The following is a 21,122-nucleotide window of genomic DNA, read 5'->3' on the forward strand; positions in this document are numbered from 1 at the left end:
ATATGGAGAAAAAGATGCAGATTTGGTGCAGATGTTTCTGCAGATGCCAATTAACAACAGTCAAGCCATTTAGAATTCAGCTCTAATAATGCAGCAGAGAGCTCCTGCAGTGACGGTTTCCGGCAGCCGTACATCTGACGACCACTATGTGCACCGAATGCTACATGGGACCCCAACCAGGAAAATAAGCTATCAGGGAAATAAAATGCTTCTGTGAATATTTTCTAGTGACGGTGTCATATTCGTGTACACATCGATAGCACACATAGTGTATACCATAGTGTACACATGGTCTACCATGAAAAAGTGGAACCCTGCTTGACTCCACAATGGGATGTCAACCCGAATGTGAGTATATAACTATCCTCTGTACAAGTGGAAGTCTACAGACTGGCCCCACTAGATGTCATACCAAGCTAGTTGGCGGATTGAAAGCCTGAATAAAACTTTAGAAACCTGACGTAGCCAAGTACAGTGCCCGGCCGTCTCCAGTAGTCCTGTAGAGAATGAAGAGCACATGCTCGAGCACCGCTTTATTCAGATGGGGCTCTGTAAAGCTCCATTCCCTGAATTGGTGGGGGGGGGCTCAGCAGTCAGATCCCAGACAATCAGTAAGTTGTCCCCTATCTTATGGATAGGTAATTTCTTTGCACAAGTCTTTTAATTGAGTGTTTGTCTAGGAAAAGAAAATACACTACAATCATAAAGAAGTAGAAACAAATAGATAAAAAAACAAGGAAACCATGAAAGCCGACACAGCCCTTCAATATACACATTTAAGGCATTCTTTTTATGGCTAATATTGACTTCGATGCACCATAGTGGTCTCGCTGTGGAAAGTTTATTTTTTGTGATTATTTCACCAAGTAGGAAATACAAATTAATAAAAAAAGAAAGACAATTTTCCATATTCTAGGTATTATATTCACTCTCATCTGCAGTGAATTATGCATACCGTGCCACAACCCTAACATTCTACATTAGTAAAGTTTGGGGGAAATAAGAGCTAACTATCTGTTTGCAGCAGGGTGTGACTGACTGTCCACATATCGGATGCATCTGGGCTGGTTATTCAAGGCAGACGGAAGACAAGCAGCAAGAGACAACTGTATCCAAAGCTGTTCATAAATAAGTTTGAATTAAAAGCTGACATAAAGTGCCTACAAGTAGTATTCAACCCCCTGCAGATTTAGCAGGTTTGATAAGATGCAAATAAGTTAGAGCCTGCAAACTTCAAACAAGAGCAGGATTTATTAACAGATGCATAAATCTTACAAACCAACAAGTTATGTTGCTCAGTTAAATTTTAATAAATTTTCAACATAAAAGTGTGGGTCAATTATTATTCAACCCCTAGGTTTAATATTTTGTGGAATAACCCTTGTTTGCAATTACAGCTAATAATCGTCTTTTATAAGACCTGATCAGGCCGGCACAGGTCTCTGGAGTTATCTTGGCCCACTCCTCCATGCAGATCTTCTCCAAGTTATCTAGGTTCTTTGGGTGTCTCATGTGGACTTTTATCTTGAGCTCCTTCCACAAGTTTTCAATTGGGTTAAGGTCAGGAGACTGACTAGGCCACTGCAAACCTTGATTTTTTCCCTCTTGAACCAGGCCTTGGTTTTCTTGGCTGTGTGCTTTGGGTCGTTGTCTTGTTGGAAGATGAAATGACGACCCATCTAAAGATCCTTGATGGAGGAGCGGAGGTTCTTGGCCAAAATCTCCAGGTAGGCCGTGCTATACATCTTCCCATGGATGCGGACCAGATGGCCAGGCCCCTTGGCTGAGAAACAGCCCCACAGCATGATGCTGCCACCACAATGCTTGACTGTAGGGATGGTATTCTTGGGGTCCTATGCAGTGCCATCCAGTCTCCAAACGTCACGTGTGTGGTTGGCACCAAAGATCTCGATCTTGGTCTCATCAGACAAAAGAACCTTGAACCAGTCTGTCTCAGAGTCCTCCAAGTGATCATGAGCAAACTGTAGACGAGCCTTGACATGACGCTTTGAAAGTAAAGGTACCTTACGGGCTCGTCTGGAACGGAGACCATTGCAGTGGAGTACGTTACTTATGGTATTGACTGAAACCAATGTCCCCACTGCCATGAGATCTTCCCGGAGCTCCTTCCTTGTTGTCCTTGGGCTAGCCTTGACTCTTCGGACAAGCCTGGCCTCGGCACGGGTGGAAACGTTCAAAGGCTGTCCAGGCCGTGGAAGGCTAACAGTAGTTCCATAAGCCTTCCACTTCCGGATGATGCTCCCAACAGTGGAGACAGGTAGGCCCAACTCCTTGGAAAGGGTTTTGTACCCCTTGCCAGCCTTGTGACCCTCCACGATCTTGTCTCTGATGGCCTTGGAATGCTCCTTTGTCTTTCCCATGTTGACCAAGTATGAGTGCTGTTCACAAGTTTGGGGAGGGTCTTAATTAGTCAGAAAAGGCTGGAAAAAGAGATAATTAATCCAAACATGTGAAGCTCATTGTTCTTTGTGCCTGAAATACTTCTTAATACTTTAGGGGAACCAAAACAGAATTCTGGTGGTTTGAGGGGTTGAATAATAAATGACCCTCTGAATAAACTTTTCACAATTTAAAAAAAAAAAAAGAAAAAAAGAAATAACATTCTTTTTTGCTGCAGTGCATTTCACACTTCCAGGCTGATCTACAGTCCAAATGTCACAATGCCAAGTTAATTCCGAATGTGTAAACCTGCTAAATCTGCAGGGGGTTGAATACTACTTGTAGGCACTGTATATTGAGCAAGCCCAAGTCAAAATAATTACTGCAATTAAAGGCCGTTGTGAATGTATCAGATAAGTAACCTATTATTTACTGGGATTGTCCACCACTCGGGCATCCCCTGCTCAATTTGTTCGTTTCCCCTTTTTAAAATAATAACATTTATACTCACCTCTGGTGCCATCCCAGTGGTGTCGGCATTATCTCTCCCAGTATTGCATACCAATGTTACATTTCACGATCCCTGCGGCTAATCTGTGGCCCCATCACTGTTCATTTTATCTTTAAATTGTTGACTGTTGACTGGCTGCTATTAAGCCCCCGTCACACATAGCGATGTCGTTAGCGAAATCGCTGAAACGTCACAGGTTTGTAACGCAACAGCGACCTCACTAGCGATCTCGCTACATGTGACACAAAGCAGTGACCGGCCCCCACCGCTGCGATATCGCCAATCATACCTGAACGTCCTGGTTCTTTTATCATTGGTGTCCCACTGGGCAGTATGCATCGCTGTATTTTTGCTTTGTCTTTTCAACGCCCGTCAGACTAGCTGCTGTGTGACAGGGTCCTAGCGACCGCCGAGGATTGCTATATCGTTGCTCCGTTGTTACTTAGATCTGCCTGTTTGAAAGTTCACTAGCGACCATGTAGCGACGTACCAGCGATCCTGGCCAGGTCGTATCACTGGAACGTCGCTACGTGTAATGGGACCCTTAAACTCATCTTTATTGGGGTAGAGCTATGGTGCCTACTGTTAGTCTGCCACCACCATTGCCTCTTTATTGGTTCAGGCTACCAATGCTCCCCATCCACCTTTAAAAGAGTTGTCCACCTTTGGGGAGATTTTTTTTTTTATTTTAACAAAAATGCAATATTTAGGGTTAAAAACAATTTATGCAATTTGGTTTTGTTAAAAAGTTTGCTTTCATGTGGTCTGTGCTCATAAATCAGCAGTGAGCAGGTTAAAGAAATACAGTCTTCTATTAGACTGTCAAAATGAGCTCACTGGCAGATTTTCAGATAACTTGTTCTGTAGACCACAATAGACAATGTAACACAGAGGCTATAATAGAAGGCAAATTGTGCAACATCTATGAAACACAATTGCAAAAATTATTTTTATCCCCAAGTACATACACTTAAGTAAAAATAAATACATATTCCCAATGGTGGACAACGCCATTAATTTCTGGCTCTTGTATAAACACATCTGATCATAAATGTAGTGCTTATATCCATTATAGTAAGGGTAGAGGATTATAAAATGCAGATTACTAAACCAACAATCAGCAGTACAGTAGATCGTTATCAGGTAGCCGGCACATATACTTAGTGGCCACTTTATAAGAGAGCGTGTTGGACCTTATACCTCAGCAATTCGTTGCCATAGCCTATGTAGAGATATAGAACAATCCAGTGAAGGATTTTTCTCCTTTAAGTATAAGTAAACTACTTTATTACCTTGGCTCCTCTTGAACTTCAAGTTGCGAAGGTTTACGCTTCATTTGTGTGTAATATCCTTTTTGCCCTCGTTGCCTTCGCTTTCTGCTTGGAGCAATGTCCGGAGAGTCATCAGGGGTGTTTAATAGAGATTGGCTCCTGGATGCAGATGGCAGAGCTGAAAAGTGAAAAATGAAAACAGTAGTATTACTAACCTTCCATTATATCTTGGAAATACATACTGGATAATTTATTACATCTCGTCGAGACATCTATTCCGCTTATTGCATGAGATTCAGATGTACAATGTGTATGAATAACAATCTATAAAAAAAAAAATCTATTTTATGACCACCTGGAAGGAATAATTGTATGTATAAATAGCAAGATCTGAAATATAACTGTTGTGATTCAGTACTACCTACACAATATATAAAGTATGCATATTTGTCCCACTCCTGTCATTATTTTCGGCAGCACAAGAGGATATACCATCAAACAACGGCAATTTTTAGGCACAGATAAAAGATGCAATCAGCTACAGATGTTTCTCAAGGTTCATTCAGACGTCAGTGATTTTTCTTGTACAGTTGAAACCAGAAGTTTACATACACTATCTAAAAAGACTTATATGCATGTTTTTCTCACTATCTGACATGAAATCAGAATAAACTGTTTTGTGTTTTAGGTCAATTAGGAACCAAAATTCTTTATATTTGTCAAATGCCAAAATAATGAGTGAGAAAATGTTTTAAGGCATCCCAACTGCGAACTACGGTGGTGGCAGCATCATGTTGTGGGGGTGTTTTGCTGCAGGAGGGAGTGGTGCACTTCACAAAATAGATGGCATCATGAGGAAAGAAGATTATGCGGCAATACTGAAGCAATATCTCAAGACATTAGCCAGGAACGTAAAGCTTGGGCAGAAATGGGTCTTCCAAATGCACATTGACCCGAAGCATACTACCAAACTTGTTACAAAGTGGCTTAAGGATAACAAAGTCAATGTTTTGGAGTGGCCATCACAAAGTCCTGATCTCAATCCTATTTAAAATTTATTGGCAAGCTGAAAAGACCAGGGCAAGCAAGGCGACCTACAAACATGGATCAGTTACACCAGTTCTGTCAGGAGGAAAGGGCCAAAATTCCTACTAACGATTGTGAGAACTTGTGGAAGGATATCCAAAACATTTGACGCAAGTCATACAGTTTAAAGGCAATGGTACTAAATACTAATGAAATGTATGTAAACATTTGACATCGTAGAAAGTAATAAAAAAAGCCTTAAAACATTCTCGCTCTCATTATTCTGGTATTTGGCAAATATAAATAATTTTGGTTCCTAATTGACCTAAAACAGGAAAGGTTTATTCTGATTTCATGTCAGAGAGTGAGTAAAACATGCAGATGTGTCTTTATAGATAGTGGATGGAAAGTTCTGGTTTCAACTGCAGTTTCATCAACGTTTTTAGGGTCATCAGAGCTTGGTCAGTCTTTCTAGAAAGAAAAGAAATAAAAGACTTGTGGAGGCTTTTCAAGCTTTTCCAAGCAATCAGTCCGTGATGGGATCCGAGTGCTGTATGTCTTTTTTCCTTTCGTCACGACAGCACCCACGAGAGAGGGATCCGCCCCCTTCAGGACAGGAAACCTACAGATAAAAAAGGGGCAGTCCCCCTCCCTCATCAGTTGGTTTCCTGTCCTGAATGGAGAGGAACCTACAGTACCTGGGTCCGGTTGAGTCCGTGCGGTCTCCGTGGGAACGGCGGAGCTCTAGGTCCAGAAGCACGGTCGGTGGAGCTCCCCTCGTGGACTCCGTCCTCCGGTGCGCCTCGTCCTCTTCCCCTTGGTTCGGCTTTGCCTCCGGGGTAATGACGCCGGCACCTGCGCGCGCCTGGCTCTGTGGACGGCAGGGGGGGCCCTGCCGTGTCCGCGCGCTCTCTGCTGCCGTGACCCGGAAGTGCACTGGAGCGCTTCCGGGGAAGTGGACCGGGCAGGTTCCTTGTGAAGGCCATGGATCCCTCCTTCCTGAGCCGGACGCGGGGTAAGTTGCTGTCGGTGCTCGGCGGCCGGCGCCTCTCCCTGTGGCGCGGGCTGCGCCTCCGGTTGCACGGCGGGTGCGATGTGTCCGGGGACGCGTCCACGCTCTGTCTCCTCGGCGGTGTCCCGGCAGTACACGGAGGATCGTCCCGGAGTCCCTGCCTGTGCTGGTCCGGGGTCGGTACGTGGCTTCGGGCCGGGCTGTGTGGCTTCCTGATCGGACTTTGGAGCTGGATTCTGCCGCAGGGCCAGGGGCCCCTGTTGCCTCTGTGTTTGCCTGGCCCTCTGTGCCTCCGTCGACTCCTGGCCCCTGTAAGGCCTCTGTGGACTCTGGGCCCCTGTAGCCTCTGTGGACTCCTGGCCCTCGTGGCCTCTGTGGACTCCGGGCCCTCGTGGCCTCTGTGGACTCCTGGCCCTCGTGGCCTTTCTGAGACTCCTGGCCCTCGTGACCTCTGTGGACTCCTGGCCCTCGTGGCCTCTGTGGACTCCTGGCCCTCGTGGCCTTTCTGAGACTCCTGGCCCTCGTGACCTCTGTGGACTCCTGGCCCTCGTGGCCTCTGTGGACTCCTGGCCCTCGTGGCCTCTGTGGACTCCTGGCTCCTGTAGCCTCTGTGGACTCCTGGCCCCTGTGGCCCCTGTAGGCTCCTGGCTCCTGTGGGCTCTATGGACTCGTGGCCCCTGTGGGTTCCTGGCCTCTGTGGTTTCTTGGCCCTTGTGGCCTCTGTGCCCTCCTGGTCCCTGTGGCCTCCGGGCCCCTGTGGCCTCTGTGTCCTCCGGGCCCCTGTGCCTTCTGTATGTCCTGGCCCATGTGGCCTGGGTGTTTTTTCTGGCCTCTGGGTCTCCTGACCTCTGTGGCCCCTGAGCCTCCTGACCTCTGTGGCCTCCTAGCCTCTGGACCTCCTAGCCTCTGGGCCTCCTAGCCTCTGGGCCTCCTAGCCTCTGGGCCTCTGTGGCGGGCCTCTGTGTGCCTCTGGGCCTCCTAGCCTCTGTTGGTCTCGGGGCATCCTGGTCTCTGTGGCCTCTGTGACCTCTGGACCTCCTGACCTCTGGTCTCGGGTCCTCCGGGCCTCGGGCCCTCCCCGCCTCTGAGCCTCCTGGCCTTTGCGCCTTCTGACGTTGGGTCTCGGGGCCTCCTGGTCCCTGTTCCTCCTGGCCCCGGGCCTCCTGGCCTCGGGCCTTTGTGTCTCTCGGCCTCGTGCTTCCGGGCCTCGTGCTTCCTGGCTTGTGCCTCTGTTCCGCTATGCTGCCTGCCCTTGGTCCTTTGTACCTCATGGCCTTGGCCCTCTGTGCTGCCTGCCCTTGGTGCCTCCTGGCCTGGGGCCGCTGTACATCCTAGCCTTTGACCACTGTGCCTCCTGGCCTTGGGCCGCTATGCCTTCTGGCCTCGGGCCTCTGTGACTTCTGGCCTCAGGCCTCTGTGACTTCTGGCCTCGGGCCTCGGTGCCTTCTGGCCTCGGGCCTCTGTGCCTTCTGGCCTCGGGCCTCTGTGCCTTCTGGCCTCGGGCCTCTGTGCCTTCTTATCCTCGGGTCTGTGTACCTCCTGGCCTCGGTGCCTCCTGCCTTCGGGCCTCTGTGTGTACTGTCTCTGCGCCTTGGGCTCCTGGCCACGCGCCTCGGTTGCCTCCTGGCCTCATGCCTCCTGCCTCGGTGCCTCTGGCCTCTCGGGTTCCTGGTCTCTGTGGCTGCCTGGCCTCTGTGTGTGGCTCCCTGGCCTCTGTGTGGCTCCCTAGCCTCTGTGTGGCTTCCTAGCCTCTGTGTGGCTTCCTGGCCTCTGTGTGGCTTCCTGGCCTCTGTGTGGCTTCCTGGCCTCTGTGTGGCTTCCTGGCCTTTGTGTGGCTTTCTGGGCCTCTGTGTGGCTTCCTGGCCTCTGTGTGGCTTCCTGGCCTCTGTGTGCCTTCCAGGCCTCTGTGTGGCTTCCGGGCCTCTGTGTGGCTTCCGGGCCTCTGTGTGGTTCCGGGCCTCTGGGCCTCCTGGCCCCGTGCCTCTGTGCCTTCTGGCTCGGGCCTCTGTGTCTCTTGGCCTCTGTGCCTCTTGGCCTTCGGTGCCTCTTGGCTTCTTGGTCTCTGTGCTGTCTTGGCCTCTGTGCCTTCTTGTCTTCTGGGCCTCCCGGCCCCGTGCCTCTGTGCCTGCTGTCTCCGGCCTCTGTACCTCTTGGTCTCTTGGCCTATGTGCCTCTTGGCTCCGGCCTTTGTGCCTCTGTGCCTCTGTGCCTCTTGGCCTTTGTGCCCCTTGGCCTTTGTGCCTCTTGGCCTCTGTGCCTTCTTGGCCTCTGTGCCTTCTTGGCCTCTGTGCCTTCTTGGCCTCTGTGCCGTCATGGCCCCTATGCCTTCTTGTCCTCTGGGCCTTCCTGGTCTCTGTACCTGCTGGCTGGAGCCTCCTGACCCTGTGCCTCCTGGCTCCGGCCTCTATGCCTCTGTGCCTCTTGGCCTCTGTGCCTCTTGGCCTTTGTCGTTTTGGCCCTTGTGCCTCTGTGCCTCTTGGCCCCTGTGCCTCTTGGCCTCTGTGCCCTTTGGCCTCTGTGCCTCTTGGCCTCTGTGCCGTTTGGCCTCTGTGCCTCTTGGCCTCTGTGCCGTTTGGCCTCTGTGCCGTTTGGCCTCTGTGCCTCTTGGCCCTTGTGCCGCGTTGCCTCTTGCCTCTTGGCCTCCGCTCCGTGCCTCTGTGCTTCTTGGCCTCTGTACCCCTTGGCCTCTGTGCCTCTTGGCCTCTGTGCCTCTTGGCCTCTGTGCCCCTTGGCCTCTGTGCCGTTTGGCCTCTGTGCCTCTTGGCCTCTGTGCCGTTTGGCCTCTGTGCCGTTTGGCCTCTGTGCCTCTTGGCCTCTGTGCCGTTTGGCCTCTGTGCCTCTTGGCCTCTGTGCCTCTTGGCCCTTGTGCCGCGTTGCCTCTTGCCTCTTGGCCTCCGCTCCGTGCCTCTGTGCTTCTTGGCCTCTGTGCCTTTTCGCCTCTCTGCCGCTTGGCCTCTGGCCCTCTTGGACTATGGGCCTCCTGGCCTTTTGGGCCTCTTGTCCTCCGTGCCTGTGCCTCTGTGCCTCTTGGCCTCTGGGCCTCTTGGCTTCGGGGCCTCTGTGCCGCTTGGCCTCTGGGCCGCTTGGCCTCTGGGCCCCTTGGCCTCTGGGCCTCTTGGTCTCTGGGCCTCTTGGGCGCTGTGCCTCTTGGGCGCTGTGCCTCTTGGGCGCTGTGCCTCTTGGACGCTGTGCCTCTTGCTCTCTGTGCCTCTTGGTCTCTGTGCCTCTTGGTCTCTGGGCCTCTGTGCCTCTTGGGCTCGGGACCTTTTGGGGTCTGGGCCTCTTGGGCTCTGGGCCTCTGGGCATTGGGGCCTCTTGGCCTCTGTACCTCTTGGCCTCTGTGCCTTGGGGCCTCCTGGTCGTATGTGCTTGCTTCTTGCGGCGCTCCTGGTTGGTCCTTCCTGCCTTGGCCTTGCGCCGCTGCCGCCTTGCGCCTCCCTGGCCTTCCGCCTGGCCTGGCGCCTTGGGCTTCCTGCTTCGCCTCTGCGTCTCTTCTTCTCCTCGTCCGTTGCGGTGCTGTCTCTTGGTCGCCCTTGCTTCTGTGGGGTGTGTTCGCGCCTGTCCGGCCCTGTCCGTTGGTCCTTCCTGCCTTGCGGTGTTCCGGTCCGGTTGTTCTTCTGCCGAGCGGGTGTCTTCGGGGTTTTTCTTCCCGCGCAGGGTGTCTTCTACGTTTCTTCGTTTCGCTGCCTGTTCGTGGGGGGGCTCTGTCCTCGTCTGTGTCGCTAGGTCGGCCCCTTGGCGGCGGGGTTGGTCTTTGTTTTTTATTCTTTGTCTTTCAGGATTCCGGCTGTGGTCCTCGCATGGCGTGCCGTCCCTTGTCCCGATGGCTGTGGGATGCTGTTCCCCTATCGTCTGTGGTGCTGCGGGTTCCCCTGGCCTCCTCGGTGTCGGATCCTTCTCCTGGGCGGTTGCCTCCTCCTTGGATGGATGTGGCCTGTGTCTCCTTCGGTGGCATTGTACGGCTGTGTCCTGATCCTCTCCGTCCGCTTTTCCGGTCTTTGCCGTCTAGCCTTTGTTCTTCCGCTGTCTTCCGTTGGAGGCTTGGCCCTTCGCGCGTTTTTTTCCCACCCTCTGAGTGTATTCTCTCTAAGTCTCTCGTGGGTGCTGTCATGACGAAAGGAAAAGGGTACATTACTTACCGGTAATGGGATTTTCCTGAGTCCACGACAGCACCCTTTACACCCCTACCCTTTCTTGTTTGTTTGTCACCATTTGGTGTCCTGGGGTCTGGTTATTTTGTGTATTTATTCATTGGCGGTTCCTCTCCCGGTTCTCTGCAACCAACTGATGAGGGAGGGGGACTGCCCCTTTTTTATCTGTAGGTTTCCTGTCCTGAAGGGGGCGGATCCCTCTCTCGTGGGTGCTGTCGTGGACTCAGGAAAATTCCATTACCGGTAAGTAATGTACCCTTTCGTGGACCCATAGACTTGCTTTGTGGAGTTTGATCCAAGACTAGGATGAAAAATCGGACATGTCTCCATGATTTCGTGTACCCAGTCCATTGGTAAAATAACATGAAGATTTCAACAGCTTCATAGACACTAAAATAGGTACACATTCTATCTATGATAGAACTTGTACTAAAAAAGCTAAAGTCTAAATGAGGCTTAGGCGGGCTTTGCACACTACGACATCGCAGGCCGATGCTGCGATGCCGAGTGCGATAGTGCCCGCCCCCGTCGCAGCAGCGATATGTGGTGATAGCTGGCGTAGCGAAAGTTATCGCTACGCCAGCTTCACACACACACTCACCTGCCGTGCGACGTCCCTGTGGCCGGCGACCCGCCTCCTTGTTAAGGGGGCGGGTCGTGCGGCGTCACTGCGACGTCACACGGTAGGCGGCCAATCAGAGCGGAGGGGCGGAGATGAGCAGGATGTAAACATCCTGCCCACCTCCTTCCTTCCGCATATCCTACGGAAGCCGCAGTGAGGCCGGTAGGAGATGTTCCTCGCTGCTGCGACTTCACACACAGCGATGTGTGCTGCCGCAGGAGCGAGGAACAACATCGGACCATGGCGTCAGCGTAATTATGGATTACGCCGACGCTGTACCGATGATACGATTACGACGCTTTTGCGCTCGTTAATCGTATCATCCAGGCTTTACACACTGCGATGTCGCATGCGATGCCGGATGTGCGTCACTTTCAATTTGACCCCACCGACATCGTACCTGCGATGTCGCAGTGTGCAAAGTGCCCCTTAGAGCAACGATCAGATACAAATTCCTATGAATTCCTATGAATGTGCATTTGTTTGTTGAACTGCATATGTAGAAAGACCTTAAAACAATGGCTACTTGACCAAGAGTGTTGGCGTATTAATGTTGCCTGATCTGTCCTCTAACTGCAGACCACTGTTATACATTGAGTCTGACTTTAAGGGGGTCATCTCATGAAAAAAAAATCCTCAGCTGTTATTGCAGAAACTAATCCTCAACTAACTAAACAGCTGCAGATCAGGAAATAGAAGTACTTGGTAGTCAATCCCAGAATTGCTTCTTATTCTGATCCATGGAAGGGGGTCAAGAAAAGGAAAGTCTCCATAACATCAAAATGTCCCAAAGAGCCAAAGGCCAGAAGTTGTTATCATAGCACAACATCTATAGGCCTCATCCAAGAATTAAAACTTGATATCAGATTATCAGAAGTCACATCTTGTTGCATCATTATTTAATAAAGGTGTCTATCATAAAATAACCTATTGATCCACCAGCACGTTTTGAACCCAAAAATCCAAATTAACATTCACATTTTGTTTAATTGTGCTTTATCGATTTTCATGCCTTCATGGCACTTTAGATGAGGGTATAAAAAAATTATAAGTTTTCTGGACTTGAGGTAAATTTATACAGTTACAAGATAGTGTGTATTAGGCCTAAGCCACACGGCGAGAAAAACAGTGCGAGTGGAGTGCGATAAAATATCGCATTCCACTCAGACCAATATTAGCCTGTGTGTCAGCACACATGAGCGATTATTTTCTCAGCCCTAATCGGACTGAGAAAACAATCGCAGCATGCTGCGATTGTAATGCGAGACTCTTTCTCTCGCACCCATTCAAGTGAATGGGGCGAGAGAAAAATCGCACTGCACTTGCGGTACTCCGGTGTACCGCTAGTGCAGTGCGAGAATGGCAATAGCCGGCTACACAGGAGAGAGGGAGAGAAATCCCTCCCTCCCCTTCTGAGTGCCGGCCCGCCCCCCGCAGCTGAGGTCTGCTCGCACGAACGGACCTCAATTGGAAGGACACACGCATGACACTCGGCTCTGCTGTACTGCCAGTACGAGCCGAGTGTCATGCAAGGAGATCGCAGTAGACCCAGTGTGGCCCCAGCCTTATGCTCATGCTAAAATTCCTCTCAATTTCCAGATCGAGAAGGAAGTCGTGATTATTAAATTGTCATCAGTTTCTCTAATTAGGACAATATTCTTTTAAGCTAGACTCATCCGCTATTGAGACTAGCTAATATGAATCTAGCCAACAAGTGACTGCCAGTATGCCAACTATATAATTGCGGCCATATTACCACCCGCTCCGTTGGCTATTGAGGGGAATCCTAACAATTGGTAAAACACTCACTATCACAGTTCAACAATCTGCAGTCACAAAGACTGACTGTAGAAATCAATTTCAGGTCTGGAAAGGCCCTAAATCCCAAGAATACAATTTTATTAATAGTGGTTTTTTTTTAACAATATATAGTACCTTTAAAAAGTATACATAACCTGTGAACATGTCCACATTTTTTCATTTTACACCTACAAACTTAAATGCCCCACTCTCCCGAGTCATTCTTTCGTAGGACCACAATTATTGCTGCAAGTTTTTGGGGCTATGTCTCTACTACTTTTCAACATCTAGAAGCTAAAATTGTTGCCTGTTCTTCTTTGGAAAATAGCTCTAGCTCAGTGAAAATAGATGAAGAGCATCTGAGAACAGAATTTTCAAGTCGTGTCACAATTTGTCAATGGGATTTAGGTCTGGACTGTGACCAGGACATTCACACACATGAATATGCTTTGATCTAAACCATCCATTGTAGTTATGGCAGTATGATTAGGATTGTTTTTGGAAGATAGATTGAACAGTATTTCTTGAGATGTTCAGAGCTTGGTGTTATTTTTTTTTTTTTTAAAAACCCAACCCTGCTTTACACTTACCCACAACTTTATCCCTGTTCTGTCTGGTGTGTTCCTTGGTTTTTATTATGCTGTTTGATCTTTAAAATTCTTAAACAAACCTCTGAGGCCTTCAGAGAACAGCTGTAGTTATACTAAGAATAAAACCATGTATCATTTCCTTTATACATCACAAATACTTGCTACTTTGTGTTGGTATTTCACATAAAATGTGGGTGTAAGGTGAAAAAAATGTGGAAAGGTCATGGGATATAAATAATTTTTCAAGGCACTGTATACAGATTTCTATATAAAGAAATTTGGGTTGAGAAAAAGAAAAAAAAAATCACTCAAAGTTGCTGTGTTACACATGGTCAAAGCAGCGTATCACATTCTGCTCTCCAGGCCTCCAGAAGACAAGCACTATTGAGACAGAAACTTACATTTACTAACGATAACCATAAAACTGGAAGAAAGATAAATGACAGATTTCTATGTAGTGCCCGACATGCAGGAGTAGTAGGCGTTTCCAAGACAGCTCCCATGAAACAAGTTAAATGTCTAATCAGACATAATCTTTCAAGTTCACAAACACACCACTCTCCCCCTCTCATTCACTGTCAACTTGTCTAGTTTAATCTTCCCTCCTTAAAGATAACCACATTCTTGGAGTAGGGGTCTTGATTTCTTAGGTGTTCTGATAAGACGACAGTAGAACCACGAATCACAATCTGAACTGTTGGGATCCGCTGGCATCCATATCAATTTAGAAAGGTCAGACTGCAACAATTTTGTACAAAGATTCAGCTAATACTTCACTTCAATTAAAAATTGACTACATTTTCCATAATAAATCTTTATTATTGGACGCGAGATGCCAATATAATCTCCACCGCCTCCGCATTCACTTTGCCTTCCTTCTTATCTGTCCTGATGCTTCCTTTAGTCTGTTCTGTCTTTTTCCGCTTTCTCAAAAACCTCTTTGGAGAGAAGTGTTGAAAACACTTGCAGGGAGTAGAGAAAAAGTAGACATGATGTAGAGGGAACAAGTAGGCAAAGCCACACTAATAGTCTTGTTTGACATTGCACTAGAATGATGTGATGTATTGTATACATAAACATGTACACTGTGTACAGAATTATTAGGCAAATGAGTATTTTGATCACATGATAATTTTTATACATGCTGTCCTACTCCAAGCTGTATAGGCTTGAGAGCCAACTACCAATTAAGTAAATCAGGTGATGTGCATCTCTGTAATAAGATAAGGAGGGGTGTGGTGTAATGACATCAACACCCTATATAAGGTGTGCTTAATTATTAGGCAGCTTCCTTTCCTTTGGCAAAATGGGTCAGGAGAGAGATTTGACGGGCTCTGAAAATTCCAAAATTGTGAGATTTCTTGCAGAGGGATGCAGCAGTCTTGAAATTGCCAAACTTTTGAAGCGTGATCACCGAACAATCAAGCGTTTCATGGCAAATAGCCAACAGGGTCGTAAGAAGCGTGTTGGGCAAAAAAGGCGCAAATTACTGCCCATGAATTGAGGAAAATCAAGCATGAAGCTGCCAAGATGCCATTTGCCATAAGTTTGGCCATATTTCAGACACACTATGAAGAAAAAGACATGGATCGCACATCGCAAAAAATACAATGATCTAAAGCTGCCAGGCAAAAAATTAAATAGAACATGAGGTTCTTTTGTTACCATTCTGATCAGATTGTATTAAGCCCACTGCCATGTCACGGCAAACCTCTTGAGTGGTTCCGTATACTAAACCTTTTAGTGCGGCACTGTGCATTAACAACCGCTGCAGCGTTACTGGAGTGTCAAAAAGCACAAGGTGTGCCATACTCAGGGACATGGCCAAGGTAAGGAAGGCTGAAAAACGACCACCTTTGATCAAAAATAACATAAGATAAAACATCAAGACTGGGCCAAGAAATATCTGAAGACTGATTTTTCAAAGGTTTTATGGACTGAAGAAATGAGAGTGACTCTTGATGGGTCAGATGGATGGGCCAGAGGCTGGAACAGTAAAGGGCAGAGAGCTCCATTCCGACTCAGATGCCAGCAAGGTGGAGGTGGGATACTGGTATGGGCTGGTATCATCAAAGATGAACTTGTGGGACCTTTTCGGGATGAGGATGGAATGAAGCTCAACTCCCATACCTACTGCTAGTTTCTGGTTGACAACTTCTTCAAGCAGTGGTACAGGAAAAAGTCGGTATTGTTCAAGAAAAACTTGATTTTCATGCAGGACAATGCTCCATCACATGCACCCAACTACTCCACAGCGTGGCTGGCCAGTAAAGGTCTAAAAGATGTAAAAATAATGACATGGCCCCCTTGTTCACCTGATCTGAGCCCCATATAGAATCCGTGGTCCCCCATAAAATGTGAGATCTACTGGGAGGGAAAACAGTACACCTCTCGGAACAGTGTCTGGGAGGCTGTGGTGGCTGCTGCACGCAATGTTGATCATAAACAGATCAAGCAACTGACAGAATCTATGTATGGTCGGCTGTTGAGTGTCGTCATAAAGAAAGGTGGCTATATTAGTCACTAATTTTTTGGGGTTTTGCTTTTGCATGTCAGAAATGTTTATTTCTAAATTTTGTGCAGTTATATTGGTTTACCTGGTGAAAATAAACAAGTGAGATGGGAATATATTTGTTTTTTATTAAGTTGCCTAATAATTCTGTACGGTAAAAGTTACCTGCAAAAAACAGAAATCCTCCTAATATAGCCAAATCTAAAAAAAAAACACTCCAACTTCAAAAAATATTAAGCTTTGATATTTCTGAGTCTTTTGGGTTGATTGAGAACATATTTATTGATCAATAATAAAAAAATCCTCTAAAATACAACTTGCCTAATAATTCTACACACAGTGTATATGTATGATATACTGTATATGTATACATATTAACTTAAAGGGGTATGCCCATCTAAAAGATCCTATCCCAATATGTAGTAGGTATATTATTAATATTAGCAAATACCTCCAAAAAGAAATGTAGTATAGTTCTCCTGATACACCATGTCAAATCACGCTTGATTTTCCTCAATTCATGGGCAGTTATTTTGCGCCTTTTTTGCCCAACACGCTTCTTGCGACCCTGTTGGCTATTTGCCATGAAACGCTTGATTGTTCGGTAATCACGCTTCAAAAGTTTGGCAATTTCAAGACTGCTGCATCCCTCTGCAAGACATCTCACAATTTTGGAATTTTCAGAGCCCTTCAAATCTGTCTTCTGACCCATTTTGCGAAAGGAAAGGAAATTGCCTAATAATTAAGCACACCTTATATAGGGTGTTGATGTCATTACACCACACCCCTCCTCATTACAGAGATGCACATCACTTGATTTACTTAATTGGTAGTTGGCTCTCAAGCCTATACAGCTTGGAGTAGGACAACATGTATAAAAAGTATCATGTGTATAGCCATGTGTCTTACCTCATGTGCAGGGCATTGCAGATTAGGTATCCATGGCAAAGAACACTCATATAGTGGTAATTAGTTGCTGGGTTGGGTTGGGGTTGGGTTGTAACCATTGATACCTAAGCTGTAATGCCCTGCACATGACGTAAGAGACATGGCTATATCAGGAGAACTATACTAAAATTTCTAATTGGAGGTGTATCTTATCCCAATATGCATACTAAAGATTTATACATCACAGTAATTATCTATAGTTTTATTTATTGATAACAGTTTAGAATACAAAAATGGATATATCAAGTACATTTAAGAGTGAAAAATGCCCCATTCACATGTCAGATTTTTTAATTTGCAGTTATACGGAGTACGAGTTCTAATTAATCATAAGCAAGCGCTACCATTCTCAGGTGCTTGGTACTCATAACAAGCAGGCAGACACTCGGAGGGGCTCAACCCCAAATTTTGCATTTTCACAGAGGAGAAAATTCACATTCCATTTTTTTGCCATTTCTCCAGAGTACGGCAGTACCTCATATGTGGTGGGAAAACTACTGTTTGGGTGCACAGCAGAGCATTTAAGGTAAGGAGTGCCATTTGACTTTTGGAGCGCAAAATTCGCTGGAATAGATAGTGGGCGCAATGACGCATTTGCTGAGACCCTGGTGTGCCTAAACATTAGCTGATTCACATACTTTTATTATATTATGGCGTGAAAATAAAATTTTACATTTTTAACAAAAATGATGCTGGAGGCACAATTTTTGTTTTCACAAGGGAACAGGTGAAAATGGATGACAAAATTTGTTAAGCGATTTCTTTTTAGTAGGGAAATACCTCATATGTGGTCAGAAACTCGTTTCAAGCACAGTGAAAATCTCAAAAGGAAGGAGCGCTATATCGAAGTGCAGATTTGGCTGGAATGCTTTGCAGAGCCTCTGAGGTGTCAAAACAGCAGAACCCCCCATAAGTGACCACATTTTACAAACTACACTTCTTAATGAAATCATCTAGCAGTACAGTGAGCATATTGACACCACATGTTTCACAAAATGTTATACCATAGGCCAGTGAAGAAAAAATAATTACATTTTTACTACTAAAATGATGTTTTAGCCTCAGATTTCACATTTTCACAAGGAAAATAGGTAAAAATGACAGCATAATTGTTATATAACTTTCTGTAAATGTGACAATACCTCATATGTGACTGCAGAATACCATTTGGCCACACGACGAGACCTGGGAGGGAAGGAGCGCTATTTGACTTTTACAGAGCAGAGTTTCCTAGAATAGGTTGCAGACTCCATATACAGAGCCTCAAAGTGCCAGTAGAGCAGAAACCTCCCTCAAGTTACCCCAATTCGGAAATGACACCCCTCTGGGAATTCATCTACAGATGTAGTGATAAATTTGACGCAAAGGGTGTTTTTTCAGAAACAAACAGCAATGGATGTTAAAGGGAGACAATGGAAATCTGTGTACATTGAGCACACAGGGGCATGATAACATAAAAATAGAACAGACTAGTCTGGACTAACACCACTTCGACTAGTCCAGGCCCTAGTTAGCACTGGGACTGTGAGGTTTTTTTTTTTTTTTTTTTTAGATATTCATAGTGAATAGCGTTATACAGGTATGGGTAGGGAGGAAATTTTGGCATATAGCTATGAATGCTGCTGGGTTGGAGGGTATAGGGGACATGACAGATTCCCTTTAATGGGAAACTTACAGCAGATTTACACAGGCCGAATCAGAGACAGGATGGCCATGTATATTTTAATGTAAAAGATGCATACTTTCAAAAGCCAGCCGAGGACCATGTGTCTTGTATAACTAATCCAAGACAAGTCTTCAGTACCATCTCCCCACCCTACTCGACTATAATGACAGGCCTCTACCTATGTTTGTGTACAGGGTAGGCCATAAGTATGGATACAGCCTGATAAAAAAAAGTAAAATGGTGGCTTTGCAGATGGCCGACATGGGCGTCACCCGGCCTCAAATGTTTTGCCCCTCCGACGTAGTAATATGCCACAAACAGTAGGGTGTATCCATACTTTTGGCCCACCCTGTATATGGAGAAACCTGTCAGTCTAGGAGAGTAGGGCAAGAAGAAACTATGAGGCACCGTCCTCTTGGACTAGTTATTCAAGACACACAATCCCCGGTCAGATTTTCAAAATATGTTTTTTCTGAAAAGCCACAATATGAGCATAAGTACGCAATCAAGAGTGTTTAAAGTTCACCCTTTAGGGCTCGCTCCCATTAGTGTATAAATCAGATAAGTGCAATCCCCCAAAAAAGGATCGCACTCCATGTTTTTCAATGAAGCAGTGCAGATCTATGTTTTTTCTTCGCTGTATTCGGCATGCGGCAATTTGACTCAGAAATGAGTGCAGTGCAAGAATAACATGGGATCATCAGTATGGCATCCGATTTATACAGATACATTACAATTTTGTAAGATGGACAACTAAATAGTCCTAAAATTATTAATAGCTGCTGAGAAAAAAACAAACAGATTGTATCCGGACAGCACACGGATGACAAATGAAGAAACAATTGTCCCACCATCTGAATCCATGAAATTCACTTACTGAAGCTAAGGGTACTTTCACACTTGCGTTTATTTCCTTCCGTTACAATCCGCCCTTTTGGAAAACAGCGGAATCCGTTAACGGATTCCGCTGTTTCCCATAGACTTGTATGGGTGACGGATTGTACCAAAAGGACCTGCGTTGCTTCCACTGGGCGACGCTCCGTTGCTTCCGCCCAGCGGGAGGAACGCAGCATGTAACGTTATTTTGAGCAGCGGAATCCTCTGGATTCCACTGCGCATGCTCTTTTTTTTTAAATCAAACTTTATTTTGGCTCGCGGTGGCCGAACGTTCAGCTGAGCGCCCGGCCGTCGGCAAGCGACAGCGCTCAGCTGAGCGCCCGCCCGCTGGCATGCCCGGCCGCCGGCATGCCCGGCCGCCGGCAAGTGACAGCGCTCAGCTGAGCGCCCGCCCGCCGGCATGCCCGAGCGCCGGCAAGTGACAGCGCTCAGCTGATCACCCGGCGGTCGGCTGCAGGGAGCGATCAGCTGATCGTTTACAATAGTCTGCCGCTGGTAAAACTGTAAAAAAAAAAAAAAAAATCAAAACGAATTGCGTTGTTTTGCAGCATCCGTTGTGCCACTATATGCAACACATCCGTTGCATCCGTTACACAACGCAATGCAACGGATACCGTTCAACGCAAGTGTGAAACTAGCCTAAGATCACAGTCATTTTTTTTCTACGCAGTTTCTGCAGCCAAACACAAGAGTAAATGTGAAGGGAAACGCATATCAGTTTTCCTTTGTATCCACTTATGCACGTTGTTCGATAAACTATAGGAAAAAACGTCCAAAAAACACCCATCATGTGTGAATCAAGCCACAAATGAACCTAGGATTTTCTGCATATGGTAAGACTAAAAGAGATTATCAGCGCTCACCCAGAAGACTGGATAGTTAAACGTTTGACATCAAAAGGTTTGGGGTTTTTTTGGGTGCAATTTAAATGGATTGACTATAAAGATTTACTACTGCAAATAGCGATATTAAACGTTCGGCTTACAGTAGCAGGATAGAATGACTTAATAAGCCAGCTATTAGACGGCACGTTTCCAGATTTTTGCTGTAGATTAAATGGCAATTTAGGTGACAGCATAAAAGCTTTTGCTGCTCTTGAATTACCAGTTGTGATAAATGAGCTCAGCATATACAGATCTCAAACTCCACTCGGCCATCACTGCTGGGGATCACTGGTTAATACGGTTTAGCATCCAGTGTTTGGTGGAACCTGAGACATCTTTAGAAATGCTAAACTTTCAGTCTTTAGGGGTAAAGCCATAAAAGTGTCATAATAAAACAAGGCTACGAAAAGGGGAGAAGGAGCAGCGCTTTATATATATTCAAACAATTTACCCCGTACTTCCTTAAGTGGATGTATCTTTGTATATAATTCATGTCAGAGCCGCGCAATGTTCCCTTGTTCTGTGCCCACACTGTGGTTTTCCACAATCCTCTTTATTTGATGAAAAGGCTGAGTAGGTTCTAATGGTAAAATCCCACAGTCTACATGTACTGAGGATTTTTGGTTTTCTTCTATAACATCTGAGTGGTATTGAACCTACACAAATCAGATCACAAAATAGTAGAGTACAGAATATTTCCAACATTGTACACATCCAATATTTAGTGAATAGTACAAAATTAACCTCTGTGTTAGCGGAGACTTGTCTTAAAGTGGTATGTCTTATTTGTACATCTGTTATAAATGTCGACTAGGTGCAGGTTTACCGTTTC

At 46.4% G+C, this 21,122-nt stretch overlaps 1 protein-coding gene across 6 annotated transcripts in view; it reads right to left on the reverse strand.

The window, feature by feature from the left end:
* Nucleotides 1-21,122, reverse strand: part of XRCC4 (X-ray repair cross complementing 4) — a 456,138-nt gene that overhangs the window by 163,385 nt on the left and 271,631 nt on the right. For all 6 annotated transcript variants that reach the window (XM_075341952.1, XM_075341967.1, XM_075341960.1 and 3 more), the window contains one exon: nucleotides 4,204-4,360. In XM_075341952.1, coding sequence (XP_075198067.1) covers nucleotides 4,204-4,360 — 157 coding nt within the window. The remainder of the gene's footprint in view (nucleotides 1-4,203; nucleotides 4,361-21,122) is intronic.

Source organism: Anomaloglossus baeobatrachus, chromosome 1 (assembly GCF_048569485.1).
Source record: "Anomaloglossus baeobatrachus isolate aAnoBae1 chromosome 1, aAnoBae1.hap1, whole genome shotgun sequence".
In the NCBI taxonomy this organism is placed as follows: Eukaryota; Metazoa; Chordata; class Amphibia; order Anura; family Aromobatidae; genus Anomaloglossus; species Anomaloglossus baeobatrachus.